At 44.8% G+C, this 17,802-nt stretch overlaps 1 protein-coding gene across 4 annotated transcripts in view; it reads left to right on the forward strand.

Moving 5' to 3' along the window:
• The window catches only part of eda (ectodysplasin A), a 39,338-nt gene extending 22,911 nt beyond the window's left edge, over window positions 1-16,427 (forward strand). The window contains exons 2-8 of one of the 4 annotated variants that reach the window (XM_028983590.1): window positions 3,771-3,873; window positions 11,988-12,029; window positions 12,464-12,640; window positions 12,757-12,791; window positions 13,184-13,235; window positions 13,526-13,656; window positions 14,786-16,427. In XM_028983590.1, the coding sequence (XP_028839423.1) occupies window positions 3,771-3,873; window positions 11,988-12,029; window positions 12,464-12,640; window positions 12,757-12,791; window positions 13,184-13,235; window positions 13,526-13,656; window positions 14,786-15,046 (801 nt within the window). In that variant the 3' untranslated portion in view covers window positions 15,047-16,427. The remainder of the gene's footprint in view (window positions 1-3,770; window positions 3,874-11,987; window positions 12,030-12,463; window positions 12,641-12,756; window positions 12,792-13,183; window positions 13,236-13,525; window positions 13,657-14,785) is intronic. The other 3 variants (XM_028983591.1, XM_028983593.1, XM_028983594.1) reach the window with 3 other exon arrangements.
• Window positions 16,428-17,802: the final 1,375 nt, after the last annotated feature.

The raw sequence follows: 17,802 nt of genomic DNA on the forward strand, positions 1-17,802 counted from the left end.
TGATAGCTGCAGACCGCAGGATGGGCACCCGCGTGGCACGCAGATGGGATCAGATTGAAAATAAATCAATAAAACGGTAGCCTGGAGCAGCAGATCCACTTTCCCAAAAGCATTCCCAGAAGTGATAGCATTCGGTGGACCTGCCAAAAATGCGCAGCAAGTCGCTGCAGGAGTGAAATTCTGAGATTTTAGAGAGGGTGGGGATGTGTGTGTGTGTGTGTGTGTGTGTGTGTGTGTGTGTCTATACTTTTGAGTGAGTCTCAATATCGGTAGTGGCCATTAGTTTCAGATTCAGCTGCATTGTTCATTTTATTTAGTGCAGCGTCATAGTTTGCGCTGATAAGGTGTAAATGGTGGCGCTACGTCAGAGGGGTCTCAGTTGTGTCAAAAGAAAGCTGAAGGACTGATCTTAGATTACGAATTAACAAAAAAAAATGTATTACTCTGGTAAAAGTGCAGAAGTACTACACTATTGGTTCCCACAGCTGGGGTGGGTGGGGCTACTTTGTCACATGAGGCATGTTTTCCATGTGCATTTCCATTATAATTTTTTTTTTTTATTATTGTGACCTTTCCCAAGGCACATGGGCAGCAAAAGTATTTCAATATTCAATATCTATTCTGTTGCCTTTTACATTTTAGCTTTTGTGGCCTTTTTGTCCACAGACAAGATTGTGTACTCTCCAAGTCTTTTGTCTGGCACTGTCTTGGTTTTAGGGGATTTACGTTTTGTGTAAATCACCAAATCAGAGCTTGAAGTCTCGTGCTTGCATAATTGATCAATAAATTCATTTGATTCGTTAGTGTGTTGTGTGTGTGTGTGTGTGTGTGTGTGTGCCCCTCCCCACCAAGACCGGCAGCACTTTAGCCTGCTGGGAGATTCCTCCTTCCAGCCTTTCCCATGAAGACCGGTCCTCGCGTAGAAACTGTACAGGCATCCTGCTTTAACTCCAAGCCATATCTCCTCACTCGAGGCGTGTGTGGAGCTGGTATCCTTGTGTGATAATAGGTGGAATATTAGCCCCTTCGCTTAATGCGTGTGTCGCATGATAGAGTCAGATTGCACAGTCTAGACAGGGCGTCTCTTGAGCCTTTTCAGGACAGGGTGGCGTTAGGTTAGCATTTGGCAGGTCAGCATCCTCCTCCTATCTCTCACTCTTCTCCGTTTCCCTCCCAATCGCATGCTTTCCCCGTTGCTTCCTGCCTCGAGGCTTTAGGCAGAGTTGTGGTCAGCTTCCCAGTCGTCGGATATCCCGCCAGTGTGAAGTCCTCAAATGCTGCTAATTGTGCCTCTTGGCGAGAGGCTTAAACCCAAGTAGCTGCTAGGCTCCCTTCCTCCTTGTCTTCTTGGATAAAGTCTGAAATGCAGTCATCTTTGGAACTAATTGATGTTGCTGCTGCTCTTTATGATGTTTCAGGAACTTTACCGCGAGAGTTGCCTACTGGCTGACGTCTTGCAATGAGAAATAGATTCATAACGTATGAAGCGATGTCAATTCCTTGCACCTTCTTTTAATGAACCCGGCAAGGCATTTATTGCATCTGCGTGCCTCTCGGATCTAATTGTTTCTGGAATTGGTTTTCCTGCAGCCCGGCGTCTTGTAGACTTGCTCTGTTTTAACCTTTTGGCACGTTCCTCGCCCTTTTTCCCGCCTCGTTTTTATCGCGTCTTACTTTGTTGTGAGACATCGACCTGCTGCCAGGACTGTGAAATCTCATCCGTGTTCTGTGGCTGTTGTCCGCATTCTTGTGAAGGTTGGTGTATGTGGGGTGGGCTGAGCCCCTTTCATGGTAATGAATTTTGAAAATGCTTGTTTAAAAATGCCCCGCCACTTTTGTTTCTTTGTGGGCATGTGCTGATTGACGGATTGCTTCAAAGGTTTTTTTTTTTTTTTACAGGCGGAGCGCATACAGCAGAACTGTTTTTTTTTTTTTGGGGGGGGGGACGACTCACTTGTCATAAATCTGGGCACTCATCAGGCGGTTTATCAAACAGCGTATTTGTTCGTTCAGCTTCTCTCTTTTTTTTTTTAAAGAATTTACCTGCTCTGCGAATACAAGCCCTTGTCAATCTTAATCTCATTCTTAATCCGCTAAACGGGACACCCTACACCTCACACGAGCTGGAACTGTTTTAGGGCTTAAGATACGGGATGGTTTTTTATTATTATTATTTTTTTTGCCCCGTGACTTGTTGAACATGATGTACAATGCTGTGGCTTAGGCTGTCAGTATCAGATTTCGGAGGCGTGCTTTAGTGCCTGGCAGATGGGAGTACATACTTCTGACAGGTCGTTCAGACTATAGGATTCATACCCCAGAGGGCTTCCTGGTGTATTTTGGGGGTTTTGTTTAGACATACCTTTCCCCTTTTTGTTGTCCAGTGTTCGGAAGGGAATAGGCTGTTTGCCATGGGTTGCCGCGACCCTGACCGGCGGCCAGTTGCCTGCGGTAACAAGGTGACAGAGGCTGAAGGTTTATTGGGGTCTGTAGTGTTGTAATGTGGTTTTAAGGTTGGGAGGTTAAAAGAGGATGTGCGAGGCTTCTTCTGCCTTGAGTGGGTGTGCACATAGTCATGCTGAATCAGGAGAGGACATTTTTGTCCCAGTTTTTAAAAAGTATAGCTGTCGGTATATGGAAGAATGTAGCTGGCTGGCGTTTGTATATGCTGGGGTGGGAGTTGTGTCCTGTGTGTGTGTGTGTGTGTGTGTGTGTGTGCGCCTGGCTCCAAATACACCTCCACACCTGGCTAACATTAGCGGCGGGCACAACAATAAAGTGCTGGAGAGGAGCTCTGAGTTCAGTACGGTTGCTGGCAGGGCAGTCCTTACCTCAGCCAACACAGAGAATAATGGAAGGAAGAGAATTAGATCACAGAGAGAGACTGAGAGGGAGAAAGGTGGAGCGTTTTAACGTCAGCCTCTTGAGCCACTTTTGCTTCCCTACTGATGCTTAGACCGATTGGTGTGGGCATCGTAGGCCAGGCGTTGTGTGGGCGTCCTCCAGTTCACGTGAGCTTCATTCCTATAGGAGCTATGAGAATTATCATGATGTATCCGTGTTCATGAATCTTGTTCCATTATGGGCAAAACAATTGTGGGGACATTTTTTGCAGGTTACATTCCAAACATTTTACTATGTGAAATTTTATACATGAAACGTTTATGTATGGTTACCCAGGATGAGGTTATTACACATAGGGTAATTATGTGTATATATAACATATATAATGCCTTGTCAAATATAATAAGGCTATGGTGTCAAAGAGAGAATGGAAGTAATACTTCTGTGTAGTGGAAATGGAGGGTCATACCAATGGAATGTCTCTGTATTGTAAATCAACAGGGATTCTTTTGGAATCATGCTTACACACACACACACACACACACACACTCATTAACACACATTCTCTGCTTTCGGCCACACTCCCTATCTGTCTCTTGTTCTTTCATTTTTCTCCCCCTCATCCTTCTCCTCTTTTTGATTGGACAAAGAAGTAGTACTTATCAATATTTTTTTAACGTTCAAATCCAGATAAGCCAACAGGCCGAGAGTGTCCTGATAAGGACCTGTCTATCTGCTGCTCCACTTTTACCTCTGATACCCAGGTAGAACAAAGCCACGTAATCCTATCCTGCAACACACTCCATGGGGAGCTCAGGGCGTGTTTGTGTTTAATACAGACAATTTTATAGTCCAGACACCGAGACGGTTCACCTTTGTTGTTTAGTCGTTCATCAGCTTCTCCTGCCCTTTTCTCATGTGTGCAGAGCCCACAGCCCAGGAGCGTCATGCTTGAAGAGCCTCGTCTTGTGAAGGAGAACATCGTTCACCGCATCAAAAGAAGCCAGCGAGACAAACGGCCAGAAACAGGTACCTCACCCTAAAACAGCACTCTGTCCTTAGTGGCCTCACAGCCATAAGGGCATGTTGTTGGTTTGAATTTCTCGTTTGTGGCCCTCAGTACACAGCATTGTCGAGCTCGTGTCATTAAGAATCAATAGGAAGGTCTTGTGTCTCCTTGCCTGGGTGGGGCGGGAATCCTATAGACGTGGAGTGCGTGTGTACGTCTGAGAGCTTGTGTCCCGTGGTGTATCTTGATGGCAGGGAATGTGGGTTTGTTTCATGTGGTGCGCGTTTGAAAGGCCCGAGACGTTGGCATGCAAGCTGCCCTGCCGCTCATCTGGTCGGCTTCTCTGTCATCATCCCGGCTTCCAGCCTCTCCGCCGTCCCCACCTCTGCATCCATATATTACACATTTATCACATTTGCACCCGCGGCCCACCCCTCCCCCACCGCTCGGGTAACAGCACTTGCATTCCTTTCCCCTGATAGGGTCCAAAAAGCAGTCAGCGGAGCCGAGATCGGCGACTGGGCTGTGAGTATCGGGTTTTGGTGTAGGCTATTGGCTTCCACGTATCCTCTTTCCCTACATCTGCAGGTGGGAGACGTATTGTTTTACCATATTAGTGCGCTTTTGTTTCTTAATCAGGACACTAAGCTTCGAACTCTGACTCTGATTTTGGCTCTGCTGTTTTTTATTAAACAGGAGCACAGCGTCCTCTGTGCTGGGTAGCTTTGTGAAATCATAATAAATCACAAATGGCATGTCCGAACGCTTTAAATAACTCTGACAGGGAGGCTCTGATGATTGTCGCATACACACTTGACACGCACACAGGCTAGGCTGCAGAGACGAGGTACGCCAGCATGTTTTGTCAAAATGATAAATGCCAGGGAGCCTTGGCAATGTTGGCCAAGAAGCGGCCAACAAGATGCTTGCCTGGCATCCGGATCCAAACATGCCCATAACCACCATAAAGGATAAAGGGAGTGATCTGTTAAGAACAGCCTGGAAACCCCCAAAAAAAGTGACTGGCATAAAAGGATGGAGCCACTACAAACAAGCCTGCAAACACGAGGGATTAGAAGAACCATTACAAATTAGCCCTGAACCAGAGTGGAAGTTTACAACCCCTGGCAGATGAAAATGGGGCTTTGGCATGCCCACAGACATACTTAGAACCCCGAACAGGCCAGAAATAATCGTACAGAGGTCCAGCTTGTCCTTCAGATAATTCCCTAAATAGTCCAAAGGAAACCCCTCGGTGGAGCTGGGAATGACAGGGGTGTAATTCTGGATTATGCTTACAGCAGCTAAAGCGGCCCAGAGCAGGATGGGGAAGGTTGGGGTTTTTTCTTATTTTTTTTTTTAGGGTGGAACAAAAAGGAGGCAAAGAATATAAATAAATCGCATCCAAACTGGCACAGTGGGCTGGAAACTCGAACCCGTAACGCAGACCCCTGACCCACGGCGCTGAAGCCGTGACCGTTTACTACGGTTTCAAGGGTTTATTTACGCCGTTGTAGATGTTTTGTGAGTAAACACGCTGCATGCATGCACATGGCACGCATTACAACGTTTGCATGCAACGCTGGTCAAATCGGCGCTCAGAAGTTGATCCCAGTAGTACACATTAGTTTTGTGACGTGATAAGAATACTTTATATTACACTTCCACACATAGAAAAAAATACCCTTCAGTTAAAGTTCAGTTTAGTAACAAGTGAACGAGTAAAGAAATGGTACTTGTGAAATGTGGCTATGCAAACCTGTCCTGTATGTGGAATACTGTGGAAAATCTTAATATTGTAAATCAACCGAATTCCTGTGGCGATCTGCATCAATCACACACACACACACACACACAGACACACACACACACACACACACACACACACACAGGTGTTTAACAGGTTCTGGTGCAAAGCAGACTTTGAATGTTGAAGTTGAGAAGTCCATAAATCACTTGTCTGGATCATAAAACTGGATGTAAAAAGCAGTATATATTTAATATAAGATACCACATTGATACTGTGTCTTTGCTGTAATGCCTGACATGATTAATAATAACTGCAGTCAGATGCTCTTGGTAAGTAAGACCAGGATCAGCTCTATAGGCAGTGGTGGCCTAGCGATTAAGGAAGCGGCCCCGTAATCAGAAGGTTGCCGGGTTCGAATCCCGGACCGCCATGGTGTCACTGTGGTGTCACTGCGGTGCCACTGAGCGAAGCACCGTCCCCACACACTGCTCCCCGGGCGCCTGTCATGGCTGCCCACTGCTCACCAAGGGTGATGGGTTAAATGCAGAGGACACATTTCACTGTGTGCACCGTGTGCTGTGATGCATATGAATGAGCTAATGCTGTATTACAGTTATGGAAAAAAGTTATGGAAGCCGTTAATAAGTATAAGAACTTATAAATAAGTACATAGTTCTCGTAAGACTGTGCAAGAAATGTTTTTCTACGTTTACAAGCAGAATGTTTATAACTAACAGAGGTCTAAAGTATCTTTGCTCAGTTTTACGTAGTGAACCACGTCACGTGGTACTGAGTGCATAGCTTCCCAATTCCAGCACCTCCACAGCCGCGTGTCTTATTTTATGTGTCATGTAAATTACAGCCAGTGATCTATGATTGGGCCCATTTTACCCAGGCTTGGGCTTGCATGTATAACGAAGAAAGTTCAACTTTTCAGGGTTTGCATGAATTTAGTTTAACAATATGTTGGTAAAAAAAAATAAAAAATAACTCTCCCCTTGAAATTTGCATTTACATTTCAGAGAACTTATGGTCATGAGAATTTGCCTCAGAGTAATTGAAAAGTCATGGCAATTATTTTGTGAAAATGTGTAAGAACCCTGGTATTTAAAAAAAAAAAAATAGTCACATGTGGTTAAAATCACATTTCACAATTAGCCATTTGACAGTCCTTGGTGCTTGGACACCCCCGCGTCGGGTCAAGCTGTAGCCGCGTTTTGTACATGGACAGCCCCGACGGCACTGGGATCTTCAGGTCTCTCTCCATGAGCTCATTCCTGCTCTCGTTCCCTCTCGCACACACACTCTCAGCAGCGAACAGGAGCCGTGCGACACCTGGCTGATCTGCGGCTCCCCCCAAATAACAGTTTGTTTTGGGGGATATTTGTGGTAAACGTTAACTTAACGTTGTCTGTCAGTTCTCTGACACGGCCAAAAGGAAGCCCTTTAAGTGGGGCTCTTTGGTTGGTGTTGTGGTTCACCACACACTACATTTCTAATCTGTTCAATTAACACACCCTTCTTATGGCCGCCCCCCCCCCCTCCTCTCCAACTCCCATTCACCGACTCTGTTCTTCTGCACGCAGAGTAAACAAATGCAGCGGGTTCGAATATGTGTGTTGTGTTCGGCCCACTCTCTGGCTTGTTCCCTGGTGTCAGCACGGATCTCACAGATTCCTCGGCACTTGGAGCCGCGAGGAGATGAGAGACATTCCTCATTACTGCCCCATTCAGCGCAATTAGCCTTGTGTGTATGTGTGTGTGTGTGTGTGTGTGTGTGTGTGTATATGTGTGAGACGAGAATCTTATCAGTCACCGTGAGCTGGCACGGTGTCGCGCCCCCCCCCCCCTCCTTAAAATAATCAACTCTCTTTTATGTTGCTGCACTTTGCCTTCATAAATATGCTGTGTGCTTTACGGCGCGTCTCGCGGCAGATGTGTCTTTGCGCTACGTGTTGCGAAAATGTGCTTCTAATGTTGCCTCCCTTTGATGCTAATTTGTTCCATTCATTAAAGCCTTTTACCGAAGTCACAATCTGTTTACAGAGCCAAAGGGGGGGGATTCTTTTGTGAAGTGAACTCTCGAGGGTGTGAGGCTCTAAGGACCGTGTGTGTGTGTGTGTGTGTGTGTGTGTGTGTGTGTGTAGACATGCAGAGAGAGAGAGAGAGAGAGAGTGGGACAGGCTCTGTTTGGTTCCCTGTCCGGGTTGATGAGTATTTATTGCTCATTAAAGTGCGGAGTGGCTTACACTGGGGCTGCGTCTAAGTGGGGACACCTGCTAACACCGACAGCTGAGTAATGAGCCGCGTGCGTGAGTGAGTGTGTATGGGTTTTCAAGTGTGTGTGTGTGTGTGTGTGTGTGTGTGTGTGGGGGGGGTTACTGTATGTTTGAGGGAGAGTGTGTGGGTGTGTATGGGCTGCAGGGGTCTCTACACAGCTGCACTGGGACATTGATAAGCTGTATGGGGTCACGCTCAGGACAAAGTTTGTTCTAAGGCTGGATCTGGATCCGGAGGCTCACTGTGCAGGCTGTTTTTTTTTTTTTTTTTTTACAGCCATAACATTATGACCATCCACCTAATATTCAGACAGCCCCCCTTTATCACCAAAACAGTGGCATGAACTGCACTAGTGCTCAGAAAGTAGAGATTGTATGGGACCCCATGTCTTCTGAAGCAGATGCTTTTTAAGTCCTAATCATATTGAGATCTGGAGAAGTTTGAAGCCAAGTCAACACCTCAAGCTTCCTCAAACCATAAATGAAACCATTTTTTGCAGCGTGGCAGGCCACTGACTGGCCCATTCACGTTCTGTCACCTTTTTGTCAGCGTTATTCCCTTCACCTGCGTGTAATGCAAGACGTCATTTTTCTTTAGATGCTAGCCATTCTGGGGTCCTATTTTAGACCGTCCCCGCTGCTGGGAGAAACCAGATGGTGGGGAAGTGCTGATGTTTCTGGCCCTCAGTGGTGATGTGTCACTGTTTCTGTGGACGGTAAGCAGACCTGGTGGGGGACACTGTGTTGAAATTGCTCCCACACACGAACTTCCTATCAAACGGCGGAATGTATACGAGGCGCAGTGTCATGGTAACAGTGTTGGACAAGTGTTTACATTTGCGGGTCAATAGAAAGAGTGTGACTGGTTTCAACTTTCACCTCCCGCTGGCGCATGGTCTCGCGCACGCACAAACAAACACAGCTCTGTTGACTCCTCTGCACACATGTCGTCATTTGGATACATAAATCTCGCAGGTTATGAAACATGCGTTTGCTTGGCGGTTCCCTCGCTCAGGAACAATTGTCGTTATGCAGTATTTATTTGCTAAATTCTGGTAGCGTCAGATATTACTGCTGCTGCAGTAGAGCAGCTACAGTCTGTTTTTATGGCCCTTGGCCGAGCCTTGAAAGGTGGTTTTGGCGAGGTGTTGAGGGACCGACAAATCGCCTTGTTTGCTCAACAATTTGGGTTTCCGGCCTTTCCACGTGTTTCCTTTCATTATTCCGCCTGCCGAGAGCACAGAAAGTACCTCTGGTCTGGGGCCGATCGGGCCGCCACGTTCTCGTCCCTTGCCGTGTCTGCCGTGTCCAGCGATGGCGGTCGTCTGAGTTCTGATGCCTTGGACGCCAGGCCGTTCATGTTTACTTTCAGATCAAAGATCACAATGAACTCTCTGCGAACGAAAGTCATCTGGAACAAATACTAAATTTGAAGCAAGCGTCTTAAGCAAATTGTTCTTCTAACTTTTGATCTCTGCTGTTTTGAGAAAAGAGATATTGCGTGAGAAGCCGAGCAGGCAACGCGCAGAAACAACAGTAATTAAAAAAAAAAAAAAAAAAAAAAAAATGAAATTGTTGTATTGAGAAAAACAACTCTGCAGCCAATGCTAACAAGCACGTGGTTCCCGGCAGGATCCAGATTCCCGGGTCTCCTGTGTCACTGACTGCAGCGTCCAGCGGGGTCCCAGCACACTTGTTCAGGGTCGTCTTTCAGAGCCGTTCACTCCATCCTCGCCAGCTGCCGCGCGCTCCCGTTTACGTGCAGCTACGCCGTCGGTATCTGTTGTTAATTGCTGATAAACGGCGATTGTTGAAGGGATCTAACCTCCTCGCCAGTTTGAAGACACCCCGAGGAGCATGCAGCTGGCCTGACGACTAATCGTGTGATCTGCGTTCTTGGATGGTGCCCACTTATTGAATTGCTTAAGTGTTCTGGGAAATGTTTCATTTGAGATTATTCCCCCCTTGGTCGCCGTCTTTTTTTTTTTCCGCCTTCTTTTTGTGTTCTTGGCACCACGTGAAGTACCACAGTAATATCTGTGATTCTTTCCTGGCCCTGCCGTGCTCCACTCTCCTCAGCAGGATGGCAGGCTCTCGCCGCAGTGGACTCGCCTTCGTGTTACGTTTAAAAAAAATAATACAAAATAAAAATGTAATTCTGTAAAATTCTGTCGTTTCGGAACACTCATTAGTTACAGACTGCTCCCAGGCTCCTGAGAAGAGTTTAGTAAGCAAGAGAAAGGGCATCCCAACAGTCCCACTCCTAACGTGGACCAGATTTCACCTGGCTCTGCTCGTTAAAGGAACCGACCAATGAGAGTCTGCTCTGTTGTCCGCAGGGCACGAGGCAAAATCGCAGTGGACTGGTGTCGTAAGATGTTATCCGTAATCATCCGCAAGCACTGGAGGGATGCCATCCCAGAATTGCCTATCTAAATGGATGTCCCCGAGCGTGCATTTGTGTGTGTGTGTGTCCGTGCGAGCGCATGCATGCGTGCATTCGCCCACCTTGGTTTATGGGTGTTTGCCGTGGCGTTATAGCCCCTGGGCTGCGGTTTTGTCAGGATACGGCATCTCATGTTACCTGCGGTCACTGTGTGCCACATGTGGGGGGGGGGGGGAGCATGCCGTTACATTCAAATGAAGAATCAGTCAAATTCATTTAGGGCTCACAATGCATTTGGTTTTATGAACATTACGGACATTCATACAGGCAGACATTTCTAGGAAACCCATCTAAACATGCTGAAGGGGCTGGGAAGAAACAAAGACTCATTATAAACGTCTTTACTGAAATCGCAATAAACAAATTCAAATAAGCAGAAAGCCAAACAATGGGACAGTATGACTGAGACCCTCCTGTCCTTTTAGAATCTCGTGTGCCCATCTCTTCAAGCTTCTATTACTTAACCCCTCAGGTGAACCTGTAAGTCTGCAGTTATTGCTGTGGTAAAGCTGCTGATCGTTGCCATCCAGGGCATCCCAAATATGCTCTACAGGTTGCTCAAGCCCATGGAGAATCTGCCCACCAGCATTCCTTAGAGGAATGGTCACCAGGTCGAGGCTGTGTGTGGCCTGCTGCAGGGTCAGCTCACACAGGGAGAATGGATTTGGATACCGGTGAAAAGGTCTTCTCACACGATCCCTGCTAGGTCAGCGCTGGCTTTGAGTTGACTAATCCACAGCCTCTTTACTGGGTGGGTTTTACATGTCCATCCTGTTATTCTTTAGCATTATTTAACCCAGCTATCATGTCGTCCTGGTTTTGTGCATTGAAATATTTCCGACGTGACTGCTTTCTAGTCAGTCTTTGCATTAAATGACATTAACTGTATTGCTCTAGCTGTAGCTGTTCTGTCACAAATGATTCTACAGTAAACAGAAGACGATTGTGACACTGTGACTCAATGAAATGTGTCCTCTGCTTTTAACCATCACCCTTGGTGAGCAGTGGGCAGCCATGACAGAAGTGTATGGGGAGCAGTGTGTCGGGATTCGAACTGGCAACCTTCTGATTACAGGGCCGATTACAGGGTTTGGAGGTCTGCTCGGGCATTGGTTCATATAATGATGACATATTTAATTCAAATTCCAACAAAAAAGGGGTAGGGTTTTGACCTGTTCATTTTTTAAATAAACAAAACGATCATAAGCTTAAGTCATACTGTAAGCTTATTTAATTTAACAGCATCTGCATATGATATATGTACTTTGTATAGTACATTACTGAAGTCAGATTAGGGCTTGTTTGTTCCTATCATAACCCCTTATCGACGCCATTTATTAGAAATCCTCCCTGTACAGAAGAACTCTGTACAAATGACACTTTCTGGAGAAACTCCCACCCAATTCAACTAATAATGTGCTAAATTTAGCAGTTCTATAGTTTTATAATAAAGGGGGATTCTTTGAGTCACATTATTTTAAACCTTATTAAACACTGTTGAACTCCAGTCGCACTGGGTAAAAAGCTTTTGTGTGCAGCAGCAGAATGACAATAGCATGAAGCATTAAGTCTTAACTATACCGTTCTCATTCCAGAAAATGAGTGAAATAATTATAGTAAGTACATTTCTTTTTTTCTTTCATTTCTTTCTTTCTTTAGACTCAAATGGTGGTAATGGGAAGAAAAAGGATAAGAAAAAAGGTAGGTCACATGAAATGTCTATTTTAAAATAAGTGTGATGTTCTTCTATTGAATGCATAGAGTTGTGGTCTGCTGTGATGTTTTTGTCAGGGTGAAATGGTTGTACATCATATCTTGCTGATGGCTACCAAAAGCATCTGGCCAAAGTTCAAGGAACATTCAGCCAAATAATAGTCTGGGTAATAGATCCAAATTAAATTCAGATCAAATTATTATTATTTTTAAATCATTCCAGATATGCTGTACAATCATTCCGCAATCATTAAACGCTCAAGGTATTTGCGGCCATGAGTACATAAGTACATTTGTACAACGTACATTTTTAAAATATTCCAAATGCATCTTGTTAAGAGGACATTCTTTATTAAATTTAACTAAGAAATCTCAGAATTTATAGGCTGCCTTTTAGCTATTTTTTTGGGCATCTCCCACAGGGAAAAAAGGACCCCAAGGTCCTCCTGGCCAACCTGGGCCACAGGGACCACCAGGCATACCAGGAATACCAGGAATCCCAGGAACTAATGCCATGGGGCCTCCTGGACCACCTGGACCCCCTGGCCCTCCAGGGCCACAGGGCCCACCGGGCCCACCGGGCCCACAAGGTGGTCCAGGTAAAATATATAGATGCATGTGTCCAGTTATACTATATAATCAAAAATGAGTTTAAGTACACATATTTGTTGTTGTCTTGCTTTTGTATGACTGTTAATGTTAAAATTGTCTGTAGGAGGAGTGGAGAAAGGCCGTCTCAGAGACTCTCAGGTATGTCAATTTCTGTCTGTTTCTTATTACACTGCACCACAATTTAACAATAGCTCTCCATTTACTCCCTTTCCCCACAGTCTTAAAACGTCTTGAATTTCTGTGGTTATAATTATGGCGGCCAGTTTTATACTCAATAGACCAGAGTGTATAAACATTTCTACTGCAACTCGCTAATTACATTACTAAGAAACAGGACAGCTTCAGTCTGGTTTGGTCTTCTCACCTGGTTGCCTGGGCTTTAAACTCTGGCCAACTCTTCACTTTAATTATTGACCTTGGTTTATTTAAAAAAGAAAACTGTTATAATGCAAAAAAGTCTTTTTGCAAGTATTTTAATGCTCTCCACTGGGTGGCAGTCTATAAACAACAATTTGTTCTGTGCACTGTAGCTAGCTGTGGTCCATCTGCAAGGACAAGAAACCACTATACAGGTGAAGGAAGGTAAGCGTTAACTTTTAGAAGTCTGCATCATTTTCCCACAGTCTGCAGGATTTTTGGTTCTTTCCTGACTTCATCTGAATCACACCGCAGACTGTTTACCTCACTGTGTTTATTCTTATTTCAACATAGTCAGTAGGCCAGACAGTGCAGAGCGAAAGATGCCGCTAATGAATCTGTGTGGGATTTATGTATGCATGCAAGGCACAGTGTTTGTGTGTGTGTTTGTGTCTAAGTTTGTGTTTCTCACTCTAATTACCGATGTTGAGTGACTGCCCTTCTCTCACACTGAGATCTTTCAGAAGGCGTACTCAGAAACTGGAAAATGATCTCCATCCACCACAAGGTGTTTAAAATGCACTCGCGTTCTGGGGAGCTGGAGGTCCTGATGGATGGCACCTACTTCATCTATAGTCAGGTAGAAGTGAGTACGGTCCCTGACCTAACTCCTCCTATTTCCACCCGCATGCCACACCCCAGCACACCTCCTTTCTGCACCATGTTGAGGTTTGGAATATATAATAATAATAGTTAAACTGAGGCGTAATATTGTAATTATACATGATTACAATGTATAAATAAAGACAATGAGGTTTTAGATGTGAGGATTTTATTGAAAATAAGTCACAGGCAGGTATTCAGTTGCACATCACACAGGGTTTCTTAATTTTCCAAAATGAAGGCCTTAAATATCTTTAAAGATTACTAGTAATCCTTAAATCCAAAGTTTAAGGGTCTTAAAAAATACTGCAATAACCCAATAGATCAAATGAAACAAGCCTTCGATCTGTCAGTAATCCGCCGGTCACTCCGAACTCACATTCGGGTTGACTAGGTGCAGGGGCCGCCACTCTTTGCTTCGGAGGAAGCGGCAGGTGCATAACGCGCCCTTCCTGCCCATCGGCGATGCCCATGATGCCGCCCCCATCCATGAGATGAATACAAAACTGCCATTGGAAATGACTCACAAATAGTACAAGCCGAAAATATCACAGCCACGAACCGATCCTGGTCCTGTCATATAATTTCACCGTACAGATAGAATTAACTGTGTTGACATTATAAAATACAGAATCTATTATTTTTTTTAAAGCCCTTCCACACCATAAATGATTTCTACTCTACCCCAGAGCTAAGGTCTCTAATGGATTCAGGCGAGGGTGTTGAGCGCGGCAGCGGGAGATGTATATGGGTGTGTAGAGTGCATGTCATGCATGCTGTTCAGGGAGGAGCAGGGATAATGTGTTTTGAACCTGGCTCAGCTCCTCATGCAGTTTGAAGTCAGGAGAATGAAGTGTTTCAGTAAAAGCCTATTTGAACTAAGTACTGTAATTCTAGAGTTCTCATATCTGGCACGATTGCTATCGTGGCATTGTACCATAACGTGCACTGCCTCATCAAACAATGTACTGAATACCAGGGAGTCTTCAGGAGTCTTTCATGTTTGGTGCTGCATTTCTTAAGAAAGTCTCTGTGTGTCTGTGTGTGTGTGTGTGTGTGTGTGTGTGTGTGTGTGTGTGTGATTGGGTGCGTGCGTGCGAATGTCCTGCCAGGTATATTACCTGAACTTCACGGACATCGCAAGCTATGAAGTGATGGTGGACAAAACGCCATTCCTGCGCTGCACCCGCAGCATCGAGGCAGGACAGCGCAAGTTCAACACCTGCTACACGGCCGGGGTGTGCTTGTTGCACGCCCGCCAGAAAATCTCCATCCGCATGGTGTACGAGGACACGTCCATCAGCATGACCAACCACACCACGTTCTTGGGCAGCATTCGCCTGGGAGAAGCTCTGTCCAATGGGCACGCCTGAAGGGCAGGATCTGGCTATTTGAATATTAACATAAACCCTTTGCCCTCGTCAGAAAAAAAATTATTTAAATGCCACTGGGGGTGAGTGTTTAACAAGAAGCCCTGGATGCTTGGCTGAAGAAGTCAGATAGTTTGCCCAGATTCTTGTCCTCTGTCTAGTTCCTGTATCCTTCTGCCCTCAAAGTGAGATGGGAAAAGTTGCTGTAAAACTTCACACGCCGTTGACTGTGCTTATGCAGACCTGGCTCATGTTCTATATAAAATACACCATGAGCAAGCTGTCTGGTGATGACACATAAGAGAAGTCCAGGCAGACAAGAGCCGGTCAGGCTCAACACGTGTATGTAACCTGAATGTGATCATATCCACCAAGACATGGGCACTCACACTGACTGTTTACAGCCCCGTGACAAGACATGGACACGTAAATATGGCAGGCTGGCTATTTCTGTCCCAACCTGGTCGTAACAGCCAACCCACCACGTGGCCAAACAAGCAAGTAGCAAAGTATATATTGTATTATCACTGAGGGCGAACAGGTTGATTTACTGAGGAAGCAACACAGTGACCGATTAAAGGTGCACCCATTGCAATCAAAATATGTCAAGGGAAAAATATGCCAATCGTGCCATTTACCCTTCACTGTTTAAATTGCATTACTGGAAAATTGTCAATGAACATCTAAAGATCTGTCTGTAGCCAGATTTTTTTATTTTTTTTTTTGATTGAGTACGACATGTTTGGATTGAATCACCAAATCAATATTGAAATGTCTCTACTATGTCTAATGCATTCATACCTGCTTAAAGGTCATTCTGGGGTTCGTTTAAACAGTGGCTGTGTATCTGTCACCCCACAAGTTAGGATCTTTTCTTCAAGCTGGGTGATTATTGGGTAAATGGCTCCTAACCAAAGTTCTGGTTTGGATCCGGAGATGTTGTGTGATGCATTATGATTCCAACTTGCTAAGAAGATTTGTGTTTTGCCATGTAAAACATAAAGGAAGAGCTACTGCAAAAAATGGCAAATTATAAGATAAAAATAACGGTACCAAAATGAGCACTAAGAAAGATTTTGTTAAGGCATATAGGGACCTCGAATGTGAACCTGATCTTAGTCCCCTTTCAGTCTGCTATCCATTTTCAGATCTGTTCCCATGTATGCAATGACCAACTTTTGTCTCCTGATGAACTGTAATACATATTGTTGTTTTCATTTATTTTGAGTGGTATTGTAGGTAAATATGTTATTGGCTATCATGTTGCAATGGAAATAATGTACATTTGTATACTGCATTGTGGGTGTAAATATGTACATAAAACAGAATTCTGTTTGGTTTTGTAAATTGATCTAATTTTTATTATATTAAATTTTTTCCAACACTCCTAATGTTATTTTTTGTCTGCCTCAGGACTGCCTTAACTCAGCTGCAATCGTTTGTTTATATAAATTAATATTATTGAAGGTGAAGTGACTGTAGTAATGAAGTGACCTGTAATCAGAAGGCTGCCGGTTCGAATCCCGAACCAAGAAAGTTCCACTGAGGTGCCACAGAGGGGCTGTTTACAGCCTTTCAAGGCTGCCCACTGCTCACCAAGGGTGATGGGCTAAAAGCAGAGGACACATTTCACTGTGTGCACTGTGTGCTGTGGTCACTTTCACTCACTTCACTTCTATAAATACAATTATTTAGATATTGTGAAACTTGTAGGTAAAGGGCACCTCCTAGTGGGAACAAGTAGCATAACAAGAAGAATCGTTTCATGAATGGTTCACACATTATGAAGAGCAACTAAAGAACTGGGAATGTGGATAGTGACTTTCCTGCTGATTTGCTTCTTTCGATGGACATTTTAAAAGTAAATCGCAACATGATCCGTTTCCTCTCTGAAATTGGTGTTGAGAATTGAAATGTCTAAAATCCGGTTTTCATTTACTCAGTACTCACAAACAAGACTTGGCCACAAGCACGCACGACTAAAACGCATCAGAAATACATGGCCTTAAATATTCAACATATGGCCAATCGTGCAGGCTTTTTACACCTTGCTTGTGAAAGTCTTTGCTCCCCCGACCCCTTTTTTCCAGTTAATGTGTTTCATTATTTCTGCCCACCGGAACTCCCCAAATGCGGTGTTCAACAGGCTGCGTATTAGATGTTTATTACAGGTTTTAGACCGCACGAAAGTTGACGCTCACCCCGTCTGACAATGTGATGTGGGCAGTATGGGCCGTTTAGTGTAGTATCACCTCTGATAATGCCGGGAGTGCGCATCTCAAAGCCCAATACCCTGATGAGAAATACTTTAGAAGTCTGGCTCGGAAGCATCCAATACACAGTGTTTGCGTAGGCCTATCATTGCAACAGTCTGGGTGTGGAAACGTCCTTTTCATTGTGTGCTAATGCATAGATTTGCCTGTGCATCTACAGAATGGGGACCTGAATATCTAATTTGTTGCAGGTAGGTGTGTATGTGTGTGTCTCTATATGTGCCAGAATTCTGGGGACAAACAGGAAGGACTGGCCTCTGCATGCCCTCACACCCCAGAATGCCTTTCTTTCACAAACATGAACATTGTCTCACCGCATACGCTCACACACTCCTCGCGTTAGACCTCAGGCCCTGGACTTGACAAAAGACAGGATTTTCTCCGGGCTAAATCAGTTTCGCAAGAGGGGAAAAGGAAGGAAGGCTGCATGCTGCTGAAAGACAGGGGTCCACTTCCTCTAAGACTTGAGTTTCAAGCGTAGGTGAG

The sequence above is a fragment of the Denticeps clupeoides genome, chromosome 6, assembly GCF_900700375.1.
Source record: "Denticeps clupeoides chromosome 6, fDenClu1.1, whole genome shotgun sequence".
NCBI lineage: Eukaryota > Metazoa > Chordata > Actinopteri > Clupeiformes > Denticipitidae > Denticeps > Denticeps clupeoides.